The sequence below is a fragment of the Erigeron canadensis genome, chromosome 2 (assembly GCF_010389155.1).
Source record: "Erigeron canadensis isolate Cc75 chromosome 2, C_canadensis_v1, whole genome shotgun sequence".
Classification (NCBI taxonomy): domain Eukaryota; kingdom Viridiplantae; phylum Streptophyta; class Magnoliopsida; order Asterales; family Asteraceae; genus Erigeron; species Erigeron canadensis.
Window position 1 is genome coordinate 24,929,722 of NC_057762.1, and position 19,104 is coordinate 24,948,825.

Consider the following 19,104-nt stretch of genomic DNA (forward strand, 5'->3'; position numbering starts at 1 on the left):
TTTTTTGAGCGATTTAATCAAAATGTCAAAACTTCAGGGGGGTTATTTAAAAACTTCTGAAACCATTATTCAGGGCTGAAATTAGGATTATCGGAGAACTATAGAAGGTAAGAAACTACGTGCGATTCTATGTAAAATTATTATACGAGTAACAATTACCACTCAAACAATAATATGTCCCCACTTCATTTCGGGACAAATGTATTTACATTTTGTTTCTAATATTAAGTTAATAGGGTTAGTTAGTACTCAAACTTTAATACTTTTATTTTTGTAAGATTTGACATTTTTATTTTTGTAAGACTCCAACAAAAAAAACTATTTGAGAGAAGGAAACCGGCTAATACATCTTTATTGGGGCTCCTTACAAGTAGCAGGTCACCTTTTAATTTTTATTTGATTTTTGATTTAATAAAACAAAAGATGTATTGCCATTTGTGAATATATATGCCATGTCAGATCAATATATATGTATTATCGATCCAATTGTTACCATCATCAATTGTTGATTTACTACATTTAGACATCTGAAATCATATTATCAATCATCATCACATAAGAAAAAACCATATACATACACCCACACCCACTGAAATTCCGGTGATTTATATCTTCCTCAATCACTTAAGTCCGGCCACCACTGTCACGGTATACAACCATAAAAAAAAAAACAGATCTAGACCGCCTTTACCGCATATAACCACAAAAAAACGATGTTTAATTACACCATCGTTGTAACGAAATAAAGGTATAGAAAAACGCTTACAACCATAAAAACCCATATTTAGACAGCCAGTTATCTGTTGCGGCTGCTCTTCATCGGCGACGACGATGGTGGAGTGTTAGTGATGCTTACTAAAACTCAAACATCATATATTTGTTTGATCAGAATTGGCAACGCAAAGATGCTACATGTGGGATCTTAAAATTGAGAAACCTATACACAGTGGTGGCCGGAGGTGGCTCATTTGCAATGCATGAGGTAGCTGACATATATTGTAATTATATATGTTTGGAAGTTACCTTAATAGTTACTTTCATACATTTCATGTATGAGTACTTCATAAAAGTGCATCTTGATTGTTTTCAGTTTTGTTGGCTATATATATGATTTGTTTCCCATGACAATGTTGGATGCAACTATACCACTCTCACCGGTAACTTTAGTATGATCATTGTGTAGTGTTTGTTTGATTAATGTTTAGGGTAGATGTATTTGGGGTTGGAAATAAAGTGGAAAATAAAAAAAATAAAAAAGAATATTTGGGTTTATTAAGATGATGATGATGTTTGAAAGTTGTTGATGATATTCAAGATGAAGATTGTGCAAACGTGGGCTCCAAGATGGCATAGGGTGTGTTAAAAAAAATTTTAACCGGCTAATCAGAGTCCACATCATCAAAAATAGGTTGCGACCCCAATAAAGATGTTTTAGTCGGTTTTCATACCTTAAATAAAACTTTTTTTTGTTGGAGCCTCACAAAAACAAAAGCGTCAAAGTTTGAGTACTTTGAACCAATTAGCCCTAAGTTAATATAAATGAACCCAAGTTGGTAGCTAGGCGAAACATTTTCATATAAAAGGAAAAGTTTACTATGTAAAAAGTGTTCAATTTTAGTTTTACTCGTACATTTTGGATTCGACTATGTAAAATGATAACTAGATAGAAGTTTCCAAAGGAGGCCACAAGTTTGTCGAGATCAACAATTAGAAATACACGGTCGTTACACCACTATCATGAAGATCTTTAGTAGTTATCGAAAGTAAAGTCATTAAATATATATCATCATAATAATTAAGTATATATCTAAAGTAAAAACTTTACGTACGGGTAAGTTGAAACTAAGTAAAACTACACAAAATTCCCCATGTATACCTTGAGGTGTTCTTCCAACTAGGACTTGGCACTCCGGCCTATTGACCAGCTCTTGTCGGGTTTATCAAACAACACCACAATGGTCCCAATCATGCAATCATCAAAGCCGGTCCTGAGATTTTTAATGCTCAAGGCTTGATAATTTAAATATACTCTTATTAAACTTTGTAGACAAACAACACGTTTATTTTTAGAGATTTGAAACCATGTCAAACAAGAATGGTCTTTTTCAAATTGATTTCTCTTTATATAAATACATTCTTACAAACTTAGCAAATAACTTCAAATCATAATTAAGATCAACATTAATCAGATACATGCAATGATGTCTTCATTAATCTTTTAAAATAAAATATGTTATATTGTTATAATCTAACTTTTGTCAACCTTTAACTAAAATAATCTATTTAACTAAAATATCTAAATTTTAATATGATCGGAGTCCAAAATTAAATCTATATCTTAGTAAAAGTTCAAATCTTAGAATAGCTTTTATGGTAGTTTTATGAGCTAGTAAAACTAAATTTAGTGTATGTAATACGTAATTAGCTGTTCAATAGAATTTTACAGTAATAATAAGAGTAATACTTTGTCAATAAGAAAATTTAACACAACTAGCACGATGCCCGCGCGATGCGGCGGCGGTCGTGACGGCAACGGTGTGATGGTTGGGCAACTTTTGGTGGTGGAGCGGCGTTGAGTTGTTTATATAATTGATGTAAAAGGTTAATGGACATATTTTAAGTGATAAAAGGATTGATAGTGTAATTTAATCATTAATGTTAAGGGGATTGTGTACGTGAAAACATTTTAAAGGGTGCTAAGTAAAAATATTACATATTTTCAACATTACTAAAAATAAAAAAGACTATTCTTTTTATAATATAGTATAGATAGGTGTCTAGGTGTAGGTGCTATTCACAAATCACAATAGTAAAATAAAGTTGATCCCCAAATAATTACAAGGTAAAATCTAAAGACTCAAATAAGTTAGGGACTAAATTAAAAGTGTTATATAAACTAGGGGCCCGAAAAACTAATAATAATAATAATAAAAGGCTGTAAATCTATTTGGTAAATAATAATAATAATAATAATAATAAAAGTCTTATATTAACAAAATTTATTCTTAAGAAGGAAATGACGAATATATCCAATACGTACCTAACACGTGACTAGATTTTAAACGGGCGAAAAGAGTTAGTACCAACAGTATTAACAAAGGAAAAAGTTATTAACCAAAACTGTAACTTTTGAAAGTTATGGATAAAAGCTGCTAATAAAGGTCCATAACAGAGGCAGTTTTTGTAATTAACTCTTATATGTATAATCATTGTGAATTTTTGTAGTAAGAATAATGATACACACATTGAAAAATAAGTTTACATAATAAACTAGCCAACCTCGACTTGAACTCGAACTTCAAAAGATACTCACGATCTGAGCTCGAGCTTTGCCCGTACGACTCGATACGAGCTGAGCTCAAGACTTTTGAAAATAAAAAAGTTCAAGTTTGGCTTAACTTGTTACACCCTTAAAATTTATATACAATGGTTTGTACATTTCATCATGTAACCACTTTATAATTCAATTCATCCCCTATGTATGTAATAGGTTATTTTATATTGTCTAACACAACATATTAATCATTTCCCTTGAGTATATCTATACTCTCTTATAATGAAAATAGCTCATTGTTGAAAAAAGAGTTGTAAAATTACTTAAATACCCTTCATTTGTCTGCCAACTTAATTTGTCTTTCATACTCTCAATAATAGAGAACCTTTAATGATATACACTTAACTTTAATGAAGATTTCAAAACCAAAAATAAACCAAGTCTCTTTCTTTTTTCTACTCAACAAGATGCCTATTCTCTATAACTCATCTCTCCCATGAATTCGAAATTGGCACTACACATTTTTTCTGCTCAACAAAATGCTTATTTTTCTACTCAACGAGATGCTTTTTTCTAGGCATGTATTTATATTTCATATAACATCATATTATTTTCCACAACTTAGGCTATGTTATTCATCGTAGTATCTTTCTTAATTTATGTCCACTTATACTGTGTTCCATAAAAATGAAACATCATGTTAATGGTATCCGCCGCAATGCGCGGATAACATGCTAGTTATGATGTTTGATGTGTCTAATTAAGGGGGGAGGGAGCCGGAGCGAAATGGAGGAGAGAGTTGGCGGGGAACTCGCGAGATGGAGCGAGTTTCGGTTGCCGGTGAGGGGAACTGGGCGCGAGATGGAGCCGGCGAGTATGTATCTCGCGGAGAGTTGGAGAAGACAGGGACCATTTGTAAAACTTTTCAAACAGTCATTTGACCGTTAAAGGGACTGTCGGTGCAAATTAAGACGCTCCAGGGACCATTTGTGACAAGTCTGGCAAACTTCTTTTTTTTTTTTTTTAAATTTCTATATAAAGGGTCGAACCTATTACACCAAAATCACAACCAAACACCATTTTTACTCTATATTCTCATTTCAAACACAAATATTAACATATTTTCATCATATGGATCCATCATCTTCATCATTTTCATCATCATCGTCGTCCGAAGCAATTTCTTCGGCTTCGGAATTTTCAATTCCTTTGCCGTTTCCAAATTTATCCACGGGTAGTAGCCTACCTTTTTTGCAAAGTGTTCTTGACGCGGTTGAAGACGACACGACAAGCTCAACCGAAACCCGTGCCTACATCGAGCGATTTCTGGAACGAGCTCACGAGCGGTTTTATTTTATTTTATGTTTTGTATCTTTAACTTTTTAATATCTAAATGAAATATATGTGTTTTCCTTATATATTTGATTAGTTTATATTAAAAAGGGTTAGTTATGTAAAGTTTATAAAGTTACGGATAAATTATTAAAATGTGAAGAAAAGGTTGGGAGTTTCGGATGTCACTAAAAAAAGGTTGGAGGGTTGAGCTCTCCGGCTCCCTCCCCTAATAAGATTAAAGATGTGTATAAAAAACGAACACATGATAAAATCAAAAATATGAACCAGAAAAAAAGAAAATGTCAATAAATCACTCATGTAGATAATAGATATGATGTTTAAGGTTCGATCCTAGTCTAAGAAAAATTACATTTCAATGCAATTACAGTGGAAAAATCAAATGAATGATGGTGAGGTGAGAAGTTTTGGGGGTCCTTGAATTGAATCACACTCAACTTCATTTGACTTCCTTCCTTCCAAGATCTATACATATATTTCTCTTCTCCTTCCTCATCAAAAAATCATCTTCATTTAATTAAACCCCAAAATCATATCAAAACCAAAACTCTCATCATCATCATCATGAGTTCCGCAACCGTAAGTCCCTCCCTCCTTTTCCGCACTACTTATATTTACTTCTACATCTTAAATACTCTTAATTCTGCTAAAATTTTGGCGATATTAATTAATTAATTACTGCAGCAGAGTACAAATTTATTAACTGGATTTACCAGACTGTGTAAAGGATTAGCAGTAGTGCTTGTGTTTGGTCACATTGCTGTTCAGATCTCTCCTACTATTCTTTCTTATCTCGCCCTCATTCCCGCCAGGTCCCCTTTCCTTTCCTTTCCTTTTCTATTTATATATATATATATATACATACATCATTCTGTATCTATATCTATCTATGTATGATATACTCTGTATGTACACAACTTACGGTTAGGTAGTTTTTACTTAGTTCTGTTGAGGAGTTTAGGTTTGAATTTTCGTTGTCGATTTGGTTTAGGTACTTAGATCCTAACTGATTAAACCGGAAAATTATAATACTTACGATAACTATATGGTATGTAATGAAATCGATGAGATTCGGATAACGCAAAACGACAGACATTTTACGTTTTCATAAGGTTGAGTTTCTGGAAACCCTAAGGGGATAGGTAGATAGGTAAGCGGCCAGTGCTAGATAGCGACAGGGTGATTACGTGTGAAAGGTAAATCAGCGTATCACTCGGATGGTGGTCTGTCTGACTAACTAACTAATTGATCTGCCTTTACCAATTTTTTTTTTCCCCCCGTTGTTGATAGTTTAGGGTTTTTCCTGTATCCGCTGGGGATTGAGCGTGATATTCCATCAAATTACACCATCTTCAGAACCTACTAGGCTACATTACACAATAGAGGCGAGGGTATTCACATTTGCCCATTTGGTGTAGAGGATGTCATACGCAAGATTTCTAGGATAGCTTTGTGAATATAAGATGTTCTACAATGTATAGAACTATAGAAAATTTTTGATATAAATGTATCAGCATAGTCTTTATTTTGATATGGATCATAGTGTAACCAATGGTTAATTTATGTGTGCCACTAGAGGATCACCATCGTTTTTGTATTCCAGATACAATCTTGTACAACTTTAGAACTGTAAAAAACGTAGATTGTGCGAATGTGCGTTGAACTGTTCGTACATCTTCTTCTACAAACATGTATTAATATATTAATGAGACATAGTAATGCGATGAAGAACTTCTACAAGTTTTGAATATATCATACATGTTTGTGACTCATGTATTAATATATAAATACGAAACATAGTTTTACTATGAAGAATTTCTTCAAGATTTGAACAGTATCGTACATGTTTGTCACATATGATAGGCAATAATTTGTTTCAGAAGTAAGATAGTCTTAACTTTTGGTGAAGCACTTAATTCTGACTAAAAATTCACTGAACAAGCTGGTTCATCAGCGTTCCGTAGATTGTTAGAAAATGACAAGTCACTGATGATAAAAATCAAGATAATATAAACTTGCTTTTGAATGTCCAGGCATAGGTCTTCTCTTCGAACTCTATGAAACAAGTTATTTAAATATAGTGGCATTCATAAATCATCACCAAGGTGGTGGTGGCCTAGTGGTCAGGCAATCAGGCCCCATGACTTCCTCACAAGAGGTCTTAGGTTCGAACTTCACTAGGCAAATATCTTGGTGGTGGTCAGGGAAAAGGTTTCTGCAAAAGGTCACGGGGATACCCCTGTACATCTGAGTCAAAGACTCGCCTTCCACGGGTAACCTGGGTAGGGAAAACCTCATTTTTTACCCCTTTTCGGTGGCAAGTTATACAGAATCCGTCTGAATACAGAATTTCTGTCATGAAAATGTCCGAGTTAAATTGACTTTTGTCTCAAAGTTGATTTAGTGCATATGAGCAAGCACATGAATACATGATACCATTAATATTCATTGACATTCTTTATTGCTATCACTTATATTTCTTTTTTAATCACAGGACAATTCCTTTTGGCTGGAATCTCATAACAGCTGGTTATATAGAACAAACTGTACATGGGGTATGTATTGTTTTTGGATCTTTACAAGCATATATTTGGAGGAAAATGTGTAGAAATCATATTACAAAATGTGTTTCTATTAAAGGGCTTCATGACTTCTGCTAAACAGGTCCTTAGCAGCACAATTGGTCTTCTTTTCATTGGGAAGCTTCTTGAGCCCATATGGGGTTCTCGAGAGTTCTTGAAGTTTATTTTCATTGTCAATTTCTTGACTTCTGTGTGCGTCTTCATTACAGCTATCTCCTTGTACTATGTAACAATGCAGGAAAATTATCTGTAAGTCTTAGCGAAAATCTTTTGTCACGCTTTATTTTTGTTCATTTGTCCTTGTTAACATCTGCTATACGAAGTTTCCGTGTTTCTGTATCTCTGTATACTGTTTTTTTTCCCTCCACACCTTCTGTTATGACAATCGCATAAGTTTAGAAGTAAAAGGAAAGGAATAGTAGGAGGCAACTTGGAATTGGGGAAATGGGCAGCTCAGACAGTTGGTAACATTAACAGTCCTTTTTGTACAGGTTTGGTTGGGTTGGCATAAACATATTTTGTCAAGTTATGCTAAAGCAATTAGGAGTTTACATATAATTAACAAATTCTAATAGTATTTGCTGAATATAACAGTATACGAGGTTTTATGCATTAAAAGTACACTTTGGATGACATCCCGTTCATTGTTTACCTGTGTTTGACCTTTTATTGATTAATCACATCCGTATTCAACTTAATTATGAGGAATGGATCCAAGTTGCTACCTCTGGAAATCAATGAAGCATTAAATCTTTCATCTCATAGTTATCTGTACATCAGCTGTTCAACACAGTTCTGATCATCAGCTGTTTTTTTTCCCCACAGTTACTTGCCTCTTTCTGGCTTCAGTGGGGTACTTTCAGGGCTCTTGGTTGGTGTCAAGCAGATAATTCCTGACCAGGAATTTTCTCCATTAAAAATTAAAGCAAAGGTAGTATATGGAAGCACCTATTCTGTTACGTCATCGCCCGAATGCAAATCATAATCACTTCCTTTAAACATTAAACTTTACCAATCTCATGCCCTTCTGTTCTTATTTTGCAGTGGCTGCCATCTATCATGCTATTGTTAGCTGTTGTTATAAGCTTCTTTGCCTCAGAGCCAGCAGCATACCTTCCAATCTTAATATTTGGCACCTATATTGGTTGGATTTACCTTCGATATTTCCAAAGAAAACAAGAAACAGGATTTAAGGGTGATCCGAGTGATGAATTTTCTTTCTCTACTTTCTTCCCTGAATTCATGAGGTAAAGAACATTCACTGCTCTTTTACATCTCTTTTATTAAAAGTCCAACTTGAAGGAGAGCATGTGACGTCCCATGAACATTGTAACATTTAATACGGTGTATATCTTTGGTGAGCTTCTTGAATATAGGTGAAGTATGTAAAATCCTTCAAGAGTGAGGACTTGAGTATATATATGTCATGGAACCAAAGTAGTTGTGATCTGATCTTTTTTTTTTATTATTTTTATTTTTTCTGGAAAGAAGCTTTATATGATGTTTTATGCATGAGGATTTTACCATACCTGTTTCTTATTTAGCTATGAAGTTGAACTTTTTTCAATTCGATCTGTTAGAGATAAAGTGTGACAACCTATCTATCTTAGAAGATTTTCATCTCTATAAGTCTATTACAAATTGAAAGGACCTTGTAGACGCAAGTAATATCATGAACTTGTTGTTAGACGTGAAAATGGAGTAGGACATATGCCACTTTAAGTGTTGACTTTTCAAACGTGAAATTTTAGGGGAGATTTTAGATTTGTTATAGATTGAAGAAGCATGATACTTTTATGACCTTCACATCTCTATTTTTCTCTAGTAACGTTTAGTTGTGATTTTGCAGACCAGTGATTGATCCTATTGCTTCAATATTTGATCGAATGCTTTGTGGAAAACCTGAAGGATCTAATGATGGCAGGGGATATACAGTGGGCAATGCTCCATTGCTTGGTTCTGACCCTATTGAGGCAACTAGGAGGAGGTAACTACAATGCCCTTTTGTTTATATTGGGAGATAGTTCAAACTTGGTGCAAAATCATCAAACATTGATCGTTTTCAACATTGAAAGATATTGATATCAAAAGTTGTATGCATCCTTAGCTAAGTAGTTACAGATTGAAATTTCGGTGGGATTTTAGTGGGATTTCGGTATATTATTATGCAATAATAAATATATAACTTTTAATACTTAATACTTAATCTAAGTATCAAAAGTCAATTTTAAAAGTGTCAATATTTGATAGATTAGTGTTAATACTTGCAAAATTTATTTTTTCTTGTGTTGTTTTTAAGCTTGGAGTCTTGGACAAAACAAATAATAGAATAAAAAACTAAAAAAACCTGAGAAATTGGTATACCACCGAAATTTGGACTGAAATTTGACTGATTTCGTTGAGATTTCGGTATATTTCACCGAAATACTTGATACCGAATTTTGGACAGAAATCTGGACTTGTATACCAGTGAAGGACCGAAGACCGATATACCACTAGTATACCACCGAGATACCACCCAAATTGACTACATATCCTTAGTCGTATGTTTTTATAAAAAAAAACAATAAAAAAACAGGTAAGATGACCTGGTTATAAATAAGGGTTAACTACCAAAAGACAATTAGAGTATAGGTGGCAAGATGAGCAATATGGGTAACAGGTGAAAAATTTGTTGGTGTTGAAACTGGTCATTCTTGGTACATGTTGCTATTGGTTTTGTGCAAAAACATTTTTATCCGTTTGTTTTCTACTTCCCAAAAAATAAGGGACACATTGGTTATGATTACAAAGACTATCGTTCAGGTGCCTGAGCAGCTGTCAGTAGACACTCTAAATTTTCGGAAAAACAGTTGTAGGAGTTTGTAAGCACCAAAATAGACTTGGATGGTTTACAGTGGATCGATTACTTCCCCTTATTAGCTAAAGTTGTTATTTGACCTTTTAAACTGTAAACACAACTCTGTTTGATTAATTTTAAGTAAAGAATGGCAACTGTTATCTCTAAATTAGAGGTTTACTAATTTGAAAAGCAAAGTCACATTAGTTAGTTGGAGTGTTTTCATCTTCTTTCTAACTTAACTAACTGCTCAGTTATCGTAACCCCTGTGCTGCATGCCTCAGTGTTTCTTGCGATACCATTTGAATCTTACAACTATAGTACATAATTTGGATGATGTGATTTAGGCTAACTTGGTATCTTAAAAGTTGTTATATCACTTTTTATTTTTCCTTTCTAAATAGCCATGTTAGGGCATACCTTTTCAAGACACTTTTTAGAAACCTTGTTGGATTATGATGTGGATATTTCAAGTCAAGGTGTCATGCCATTTTTTTTGTTCTAGAATGTCTATACGAAGAAGAGAAGAAGATAAGTTTGTCAAGCATCTAAGTGATTTAGAAATGAACTTTCCTCTGTATTTTCATTTTGTCTCCTATTTCAGTATTTATCTATGTAAATGTCTTTTTTGAACCCTTAATGGGCTATAAATCAGGCAAATAGATTTTCCAACCTTTCTCATGCATAGATATCTTAATTGCAGGGAAAGGGGTGCCCGGGCATTGGAGGAAAGATTAGCAACAGAGAGGGTGATTGGTGCAGGAGCAAAGAGTAAGACTGATGAACCCGAAAGAGATGCAAGTGAAAATGTTTAACTGATTTTTTGATGTGTAACTAATTTGTTCTCTTTTAAACCCCTTTGGATCACATCAGTTAGCTTTCTTAGGCCGCGGATCTTGGCTTATGGTCCTTTTAGCAAGAACAATGCCATGCATGTTTTGCCTTCTTTGACAGTTGCACTTTTGTTGTGAGGTGCATACATCTAGATCTATATACCTGATATATTCTTCAAATTAAAACCTTTAACTGCATGTGTGTTTATTAGAAAGACTGATTGATAACTACAATACTGATCTAGTGATCTGAGTATACAAATGTTGCAATCTTCAGTTATGCATGGTTCTATTGCACCATCCGTAACAGTTCTTATATGTCATGGTCTTTTAGTTAGTTGCACTCTTTTCCTAGATTGCGTATCCCTTATGCCATGTAATATATCTAGATTGTTGACCCATCTTTCTTGCATTACTGGATACTTATAACACACTTTCTTGATTTGAGTCATGTAAGTATGCCTTAACCTGTTTTTAAATTTTGCTTCGTTAATTATAATTGTCGACTATTTCACTTGTTCATGGTTCATTATCATTAATGAGTTACAGTATAACTTAAGATATTCAATAAATCAAAACGATACTTGTATCTAGTAATAGGTGATGCATATTGGATAACTGAAACAATATTTGAAATACATGTCTACAAGAATTCATATTGTAGTGAAACTAAATAAAGGAATTGCTTTGCAATAAAAACAATGAAAAGAACAAAAAAACAAATATCTACATATAAGACTTCATCTCCTGCCTGCTGCCACTTTGATGCCATGTACTAAAATCTTATATGCTTGCTACATACTTTAAGTTTAACTTCACAAGCATATATATTTTTTTTCAAACGGAATCCAAACCAGTTAAATGACAACAAACTTTCTAGTTTCCAGCCAACATATGTAATTGATTACTTTTGAGAGAGCAGCATATATGCGAATCATCACCAGGCGGTGCCTCAAATCCAATCGTTCATCCTTCTTTGCTGCTTCAACTGCTCCCGCTCCATCGCTTTTCTGAATACAAATCTTCCGTTACTTTTGGCAGATGCAATATCTCTGGAATCATGCCATCTGAGACGTAAAACATGGTTACTATTGTCAAAGAACGGATGCTGAAGCGCCTCCAACGCTGTTGGCCTCCCCCACGGATGCCAAGAAAGAAGTGAACTAATCAGGTTGACTGCATCCGGGCTTGCATACGGAAGCAGTTCAGAAAACTCAACCCCAATAAACTGCGGAAACTGAATATTGATCTCTCTTGCACGACGAACACCATCGTTCCATGTACTCTCTGTCGGGGTGCCCAACACCCTGGAAATCTTATGAATCATATCTTGTTCAGAAGAACCTTTAAACAAGGGCTCGAACGTAAATAACTCGACCATGATTGCACCCATAGCCCACATATCAACAGAGGGTTCATAATTATTCGAGCCAAGAAGGATTTCAGGAGCACGATACCATCGTGTGGTGATATAATCCGTATATGGAAATCGATCATCAAACATCCGGGCAGAGCCAAGATCACCGATCTTTATAACATCTCCGGACACAAGAATGTTGTCGGGTTTTAGATCACGATGAAAGTATTTGTTACGATGCATGTGCGCAAGACCTTCAAACAACTGGAAACACATGTCTCTGATCTCGTCTTCTGAAAACGGCTTCTTGATTCGTTGCACCATACTTCTGTAGAGACTGCATTCCATGTACTCGAACACCATGTAGAGGTCGTCCTGTTCTTTGACGACTTGTTTGAGTTTGACGATATTCGGATGGTTGTCCAGCTTCTTGAGAGCCTTGATCTCTCTGAGGATGAGATATTCGTTGTTGCTGTCATACTTTTCCATGAGTTTCTTGACCGCCACGACTTCCCCGTTTTGTTTATCGATTGCCTTCCAAACGACACCAAACGCTCCACGCCCAACTTCCATCATCCTTTCATACCTCTCATCCATTCTTTCTTAATTTCTTGTTAATTATTTCTCAAAAATACGCCGAATGAATGAATATGCGAATTAGTGAGGGTTTATGAAAAATACGCGTATAAACGGTTGTACTTTTTCATCACGTAATAAAACTTAGGTCCTTGAGTTATTTAAGGCAACATAATCAAGCGGGTTAAACGGGTCACAATTTTAATTCTAATAAGTATTAAGACAAGACCTGAATTTTTTAGTAGATACCGTCCAAATTATTTCAAGATAATTGTATAGTGAAACAACTTATATACCACACACATAATATTCACGAGGATAATCGATTTAATTTTATCTTAGTATATAATTATCAAAATGGTATATTTTTATTATGATAATAATACTACAATCAGGCCCAATTTGAATTAATTTTAGACAAAAGTTACGCTCGCACGATATGACGATGTAATGGCGGCAATGATAGCGGTGACACGTTGTGGTAGCGCATGGTGGTAGCAGCGACGATGGTGGTGGCGGTGATAGGTGGTGGTGGCGTGCGACGGTAGCGTGTGGTGGTGGAGTTGGCGGCGACGGTGGCGGTGACAGGTGGTAGTGGCGCGCGACGGTGATGGTAGCGTCTGTTAGTGGCGGTGATGGCAGTGGCGGTTAGTAGTGTAGGTTATTGATGTAATGAGGTTTAAATATATTATACATCATGCTTTAGCATGTATACACTTTTCTCTCGTATAATACGAGAGAAAATACCCGCGCGTTGCGGCAGTGAGATGATGAGGGTGATAGGTGATAGAGTGCGATAAGTCATAGAGTATGATAGGTCATAGAGTGTGATAGCCAAATGTCTTAGCCGTACGAGTTCTGCCCTCGGATTTAAAAATTTGTCGAAAGCATATCGAATGATCTTTAATGAAAGAGCATGAAATTTTAAAAACACCCATAAAGTTTTTATAATTTATCGATGTACGGTTTTTGAGATAAATTTTTTTGAATGATCGAATTAGAGGAATAAAATGATTTATGGAGAAGGGAGAAAAAATGAGTAGTTGAGATTTGAGGAGAAAGATAAAAATTAGTGGCTGAGATGTAAATTAGTAAACAAATAAGGTTTTTCAAAAACTTACTTGAAAAGTTAAAAAATTTGGGGGAACAAATGCTTTATATTGTAGTAGAAATAGAGAAATAAAGATATAGTATAGATATAGATATAAATAGATTATAAAACGGTTAAAACTTGTCTTTAAGTCATACCGGAGTTGTTCTTGGGGGTGATATCGGTAGCGGCCGGTATTTCCAAACCTGAAATTAATATAGTATCCTTGAAAAATATATGGGTTCTTTTTGGGCTGCAAACCTAAACATGATTGATATATATAATATGGGAAGTGATCTCTACACATCAACTATTAACCATACGCAACATTTATATTGAAATGGTCTATTTTAGCCTTATCTTAAATTTTAATATTTGACGCTTTTATGTTACCCCTAATATTACAAAGCATCTTTTTTATGATAAAACCCTAATATCTTTATTCATGCCCACACACGTTTCTTGTTCCCGCCAAATCTCTTTGTACGATTGATTGAAATCATGAGACACAGGTAATTTCTGTCATTCAATGGCCGTTATTTTCATGTTTTACCTGTTTTGTGTATACGTGAATAATATGATGTTTTACCTGCAATGAATAAGTAGATTGATCAATTAATATGATGTTTTCGGATTAACAAATGTGTTTTTTAGGAACATTATCTAATTTTACCGTGTATGTGTTACAATCCCTATAGATATGTTAGTTTATTATGTCAACACTCATATATATCCATATTTTTGCAAACTTCAAAACATATTTGAGGCGGGAAAGCTCTCTGCATCTTTTACTCCAGAACTCTTGTCACCCTTAACTAGAAATCCACCATTAGATCCTGGAAATTAAAGGGACTCGATTACAAGTAATTAGTATTTTTGTATTCCGCCTATAATAATTTCATTAGAGTTGTTTGGTTTATCTTGTTACTGTATGGTTTCAATTCTTATAGATGGTTTTAGTGAAATTAACATGAAGGGAAAATAGAAAGAAGAAAATAAAAGGGAAGTCAAATATTAAAATATGAGATAAGGGTAAAATAGAACATTTCAATATAAATATCGTGTATGGTTAATAGTTGGTGTAGGCATCACTTCCCACATATAATATATATGGGCTATTTTTTTGCTGCTGCTTCATTTATAGCAAACAAATACAAACCATCCCATGCAAACATACAAAAAGAACTGCACTTCTTTTTTAAAATTTCTACAACATGGAAACATTTCTAGCAAATAAAAACATATAAGATTCATATAAATACAAATCCAAGCTCATACATATCCATCACATTTGTAGCAAGATCTTAAGCTATACAAACCATACAAATGGAGCAAATTAAACAACAAAATACAAATCCAATGACGAAAAAAAGAAAAAATCCAACAATCATTGGGACATAGACGTGTTGTATGTGTCGAGTATGCGATTGCTTAATGGACGGAACCAAAAACGTGTAATAACTCCATGTTGGTTCGTATCTTCTCGGCTGCAGCTTTTTCCGACCCATCTAGATCTTTGTTGTCTCTGTTCTCTAATGGAGCAACCAAAAACGTAAAGAAATCAACACTTAGAGAAAAGGGTGTATCACATGCATGCACGTCATTTAGTCATATAATGGATCATAACCGTTGTTTATTTATTACATACATTCGATCGGCTGTACCGATAATAACTTTGTTGAACGTTGATGACAATTTATTGCTTTTAAACATTTTTTTTTTTTGTTACTGGTGCCTTCTTATATGTATATAAATACCCTTCGGTTTCATTAAAACTGTTACATATATATTTTGAATATTCAAAATTTTTATTTATAAACTTTGATTTTCAATATATATACTCAATATATATATTTTTTTAAAGTATAAAACATGATAAAAGTTAACTAAAAAGAAAATACTTTTAAAATATAATCAATTCATATAACTTATATTATTAACTACAAATAAATATGTTTAAGGTCAAATTTGAAAAACCTGACTAACATGAAAGTTGTAATGGGACAAGACTACTATAAAATAAGGAAGATGTTAACGAAAATGAGTGAAAGCAGCTGCTAGCTGCAGAACTTACGTACCTCGATAGTCAATAATTAATTCTTGAAGCACTTTTACGACATCATCCATGGAAGGTCGTTCTTTTGGATCATCCAACAAGCATCGATACGCAATCGCTGAATATTTGTCCATGGGATATGATGAGCTGATCTGCTTTTGTTGTCTTAAAATAGCAGGATCGACAAACTCATAAAGTTTCTTCTGTTCATACAAGTCTTTGATGAGTTCGGCTGATAATATGACGCCATCCACCTCTTCGTAGCACAGCCTCCCACACATAACTTCAAATAATACCATGCCGAAAGAATATACATTGGTTTTTATCGTATCTCTACCAGACTTAATGTATTCGGGTGAGTTATAGGCGTGGTTAATAACGGCACCTTTATCTAAATCCACAATCTTAGCAACCCCTTGTTCATCATCATAAACGATAACGGCGCTTTGGATACGAATCAAATATACGTTTTTACTATGTAAGTAAGATAATCCATGACCCACGCCTGCGCATATTTCAAGTCTTTGTAGCCACGTAAGAGTGGCATTACTACCATGTCTTATATACTGATCTAAACTTACACCCTTTGGATTCTCATACACTATGATCTTCTCCCTTTCCTCATCGCAATAACCGAGAATCGAGAAGTGATTTGGATGGGGTAGTTTAGAGCGAATGTCCACTAGCCTCAAAAGATGACCTAGCCCTGATTGCTCACGAAACCTCTGTATAAATACCCTTGTAGGTATTCCGAAGATGGAAAGCTCCCCTTCGTATATCCGTTCGCCATAACTGTTTTCGCCAATTAAGGATTTGAAGTTATTGGTTGCTACTTCTATCTCTTTTAGTTCAACTTCCTGTATTTTGTTCTGGTGAATGGTCTGTCAATTGAAACGTAATACAAAATTAAGACTTTCAGAAAGTGCGAAATTAATTAATTAAGCTTAATTAGAATCTGGCTGATCATGAATTTAATTAATCATATATATTTCAGAAGAAGTGTGCATAACATTTTTGATTTGGAATGTAACAAACTTTGGACAAATGTCTGTGTGTGTATTTCATATTTTAAAAGAAGTGTGCAGAACATTTTTGATTTTAATTATTTGAAGTTACCACAATAACTGATGTTAAATCTAGATAGATAGAACTTACTTGATGATAAAGTGCAAATCTAAGCTCTTGCACGACTTGACTCATTGTTGGGCGTTCGCCACGATCTAAGTGCAAACATTGATACGCTATTCCTGAAAACCTTTCTAAACACTTTCTAGAAATATTGTCCTGTAGGCCAGTGAGAATAATTGTATCCATTTTCTTTTCTTCGTAGGATTTACGTGACAATGCCGCTAGATATTTACGGATATCGTCATAATTTTGTACACACGGTCTTCCACAAAGAACTTCAAACAAAACCACACCAAAGGAATAGACGTCAGATTCTTTTGTCAACAAACCCGTATGCGCATATAGTGGATCATAATATCCGGGTGTGCCTACTGCGTAGGTATAGAGAAAACTAAACTGTTGATTAGCTGGACCCAATTTGGACAAACCAAAGTCTGCTATCTTAGGTCTCCATTCGTGATCCAGCAATATATTTGCACTCTTGATATCCCGGTGTAATACTCTTTGTTGACTCCCCTCCAGAGGTTCATGCAGGAATTGTAGTCCCATTGCAGCCCCTAGGCATATGTTAAGGCGTTGTAGCCAAGAGAGATCGACGCTATCCAGGTATAAGTCGAGACTTCTGTTAGATAGATACTCGTAGACAAGAAGATTCTCACCGCCCTCGTCACAAAAGCCTAAGAGGGACACAAGATATTGATGTTTGTATTGAGAAAGCATCATTATTTCTTTCCAAAACTCAACGGTTCCTTGTCCAAATGATTTATCTAAACGCTTTATAGCAACCATGGTGAGCACGTCGGATAGGACGATTTCTCCTTTATAAACTTTCCCAAATCCACCACGCCCGAGACAGTTGGCATCAGAGAAATTATTGGTGGCGGATTCTAAAACTTTAAGTGAAATTTTCAGATGTTGGAACTCTTTAATGGAAGACATTATTTTAGTGATGAGAACAAAGGAAAGAAGATTAAGAAATTAAATGGCCGGGTTTCCTATAATCTCGCTCGATCAACACTTATGTCATGTATTAATATATATATCACTAGGCAGGTGGGTGATTTCTATTTTGATTTTTGAACGACGACTAACACAAACCATGTTATTAAATAAGCAACTACCCGGCAACTTGGTTGTTTTTAAAATTTGAAGTGTATGCGAAGACCAGCTGCTCATTGGTGGGGATAATATTTATTTTGAACGTGTAACGAAACGCGTATAATTATCACTATAACCAATAACCAACTACCAGGCAAACTTGGTTGTTTCAAAGCCAACATCTTTGGTTTGACTTTGTGCAACTGTTGTCATGATTGCGGCAATACAGATTTTGAGGAGTTAATGCCCAAAATGGTGTGTTTGAAAAAAATAATTACTAAAATGGTGTACTTTTAAAAATATTTGCTAAAATGGTGTTATCTTCAAAATTATTTACCATGTTTTTGTAAGTTTTGTATTATTTTACTTAGAAGTTAAATTCTATTTATTTTACCATCTTTACTAGACCATTAAAACTTAAAAGTTTGAAACTAATTTTTTAAAATAGTTATTGTCCTTGCAAAAACATATGTTGGGAATTTTGTTTTATTAAATAAAAGCTAACTTACTTTTCTTTTATTCAAATTTTATTTACAAATCAAACAGAAGTTACCTTGCGTTCTTTAATTTGTTTTTTTTATTATATGGAAAAATTCATAAAAGATAACCTTTTTACATTAAATTTTATTAAAAGGAACTTATTTAATTTTCATCTATTAAGTGGAACCTATTAGGAACTTTTGGTAAAAATATTGATTTTTATGGATTTTTCTCTTTATTATATATTTAGCTTAACATTTTTTGGTAGAATGTTGTAATTTGAGATTACTACTTATCTATAGAACTAAGAAGAGAATGATACATTAATATGTATCATATTTTAGATTTTATTTTTTTACGTTGATTGATTATCGTTACATCACGAAATATTAAAATTTATTTTTATGATAAGTTCTTAAATATATTAGTAATATTAGT

At 34.1% G+C, this 19,104-nt stretch overlaps 3 protein-coding genes across 4 annotated transcripts; 1 reads left to right on the plus strand and 2 right to left on the minus strand.

Annotated features, from left to right (window-relative positions):
• Positions 1-4,991: 4,991 nt before the first annotated feature.
• Positions 4,992-11,112, plus strand: LOC122589913 (rhomboid-like protein 19). Of its 2 annotated transcripts, none has more exons than XM_043762244.1 (8): positions 4,992-5,206; positions 5,312-5,439; positions 7,122-7,182; positions 7,292-7,458; positions 8,035-8,140; positions 8,254-8,456; positions 9,059-9,196; positions 10,752-11,112. In XM_043762244.1, exons 1-8 carry the CDS (start codon positions 5,192-5,194, stop codon positions 10,861-10,863), a joined length of 930 nt encoding a protein of 309 aa, XP_043618179.1. In that variant the 5' UTR covers positions 4,992-5,191; the 3' UTR covers positions 10,864-11,112. The 2 variants fall into 2 exon arrangements, with proteins under 2 accessions (XP_043618179.1, XP_043618180.1); XM_043762245.1 differs by having other exon boundaries at positions 5,315-5,439.
• A 721-nt stretch (positions 11,113-11,833) lies between these two features.
• LOC122587944 (cyclin-dependent kinase F-4-like) lies at positions 11,834-12,835 on the minus strand. Its single transcript, XM_043760096.1, has one exon. The coding sequence runs from the start codon at positions 12,833-12,835 to the stop codon at positions 11,834-11,836; it is 1,002 nt and encodes a 333-aa protein (XP_043616031.1).
• Positions 12,836-15,127: 2,292 nt separating this feature from the next.
• On the minus strand, positions 15,128-18,079 carry LOC122590063 (probable receptor-like protein kinase At2g39360). The gene is made up of 3 exons (XM_043762397.1): positions 17,116-18,079; positions 15,983-16,841; positions 15,128-15,436 (listed from the first exon to the last, which is right to left on the minus strand). Exons 1-3 carry the CDS (start codon positions 18,025-18,027, stop codon positions 15,336-15,338), a joined length of 1,872 nt encoding a protein of 623 aa, XP_043618332.1. The 5' UTR covers positions 18,028-18,079; the 3' UTR covers positions 15,128-15,335.
• Positions 18,080-19,104: the final 1,025 nt, after the last annotated feature.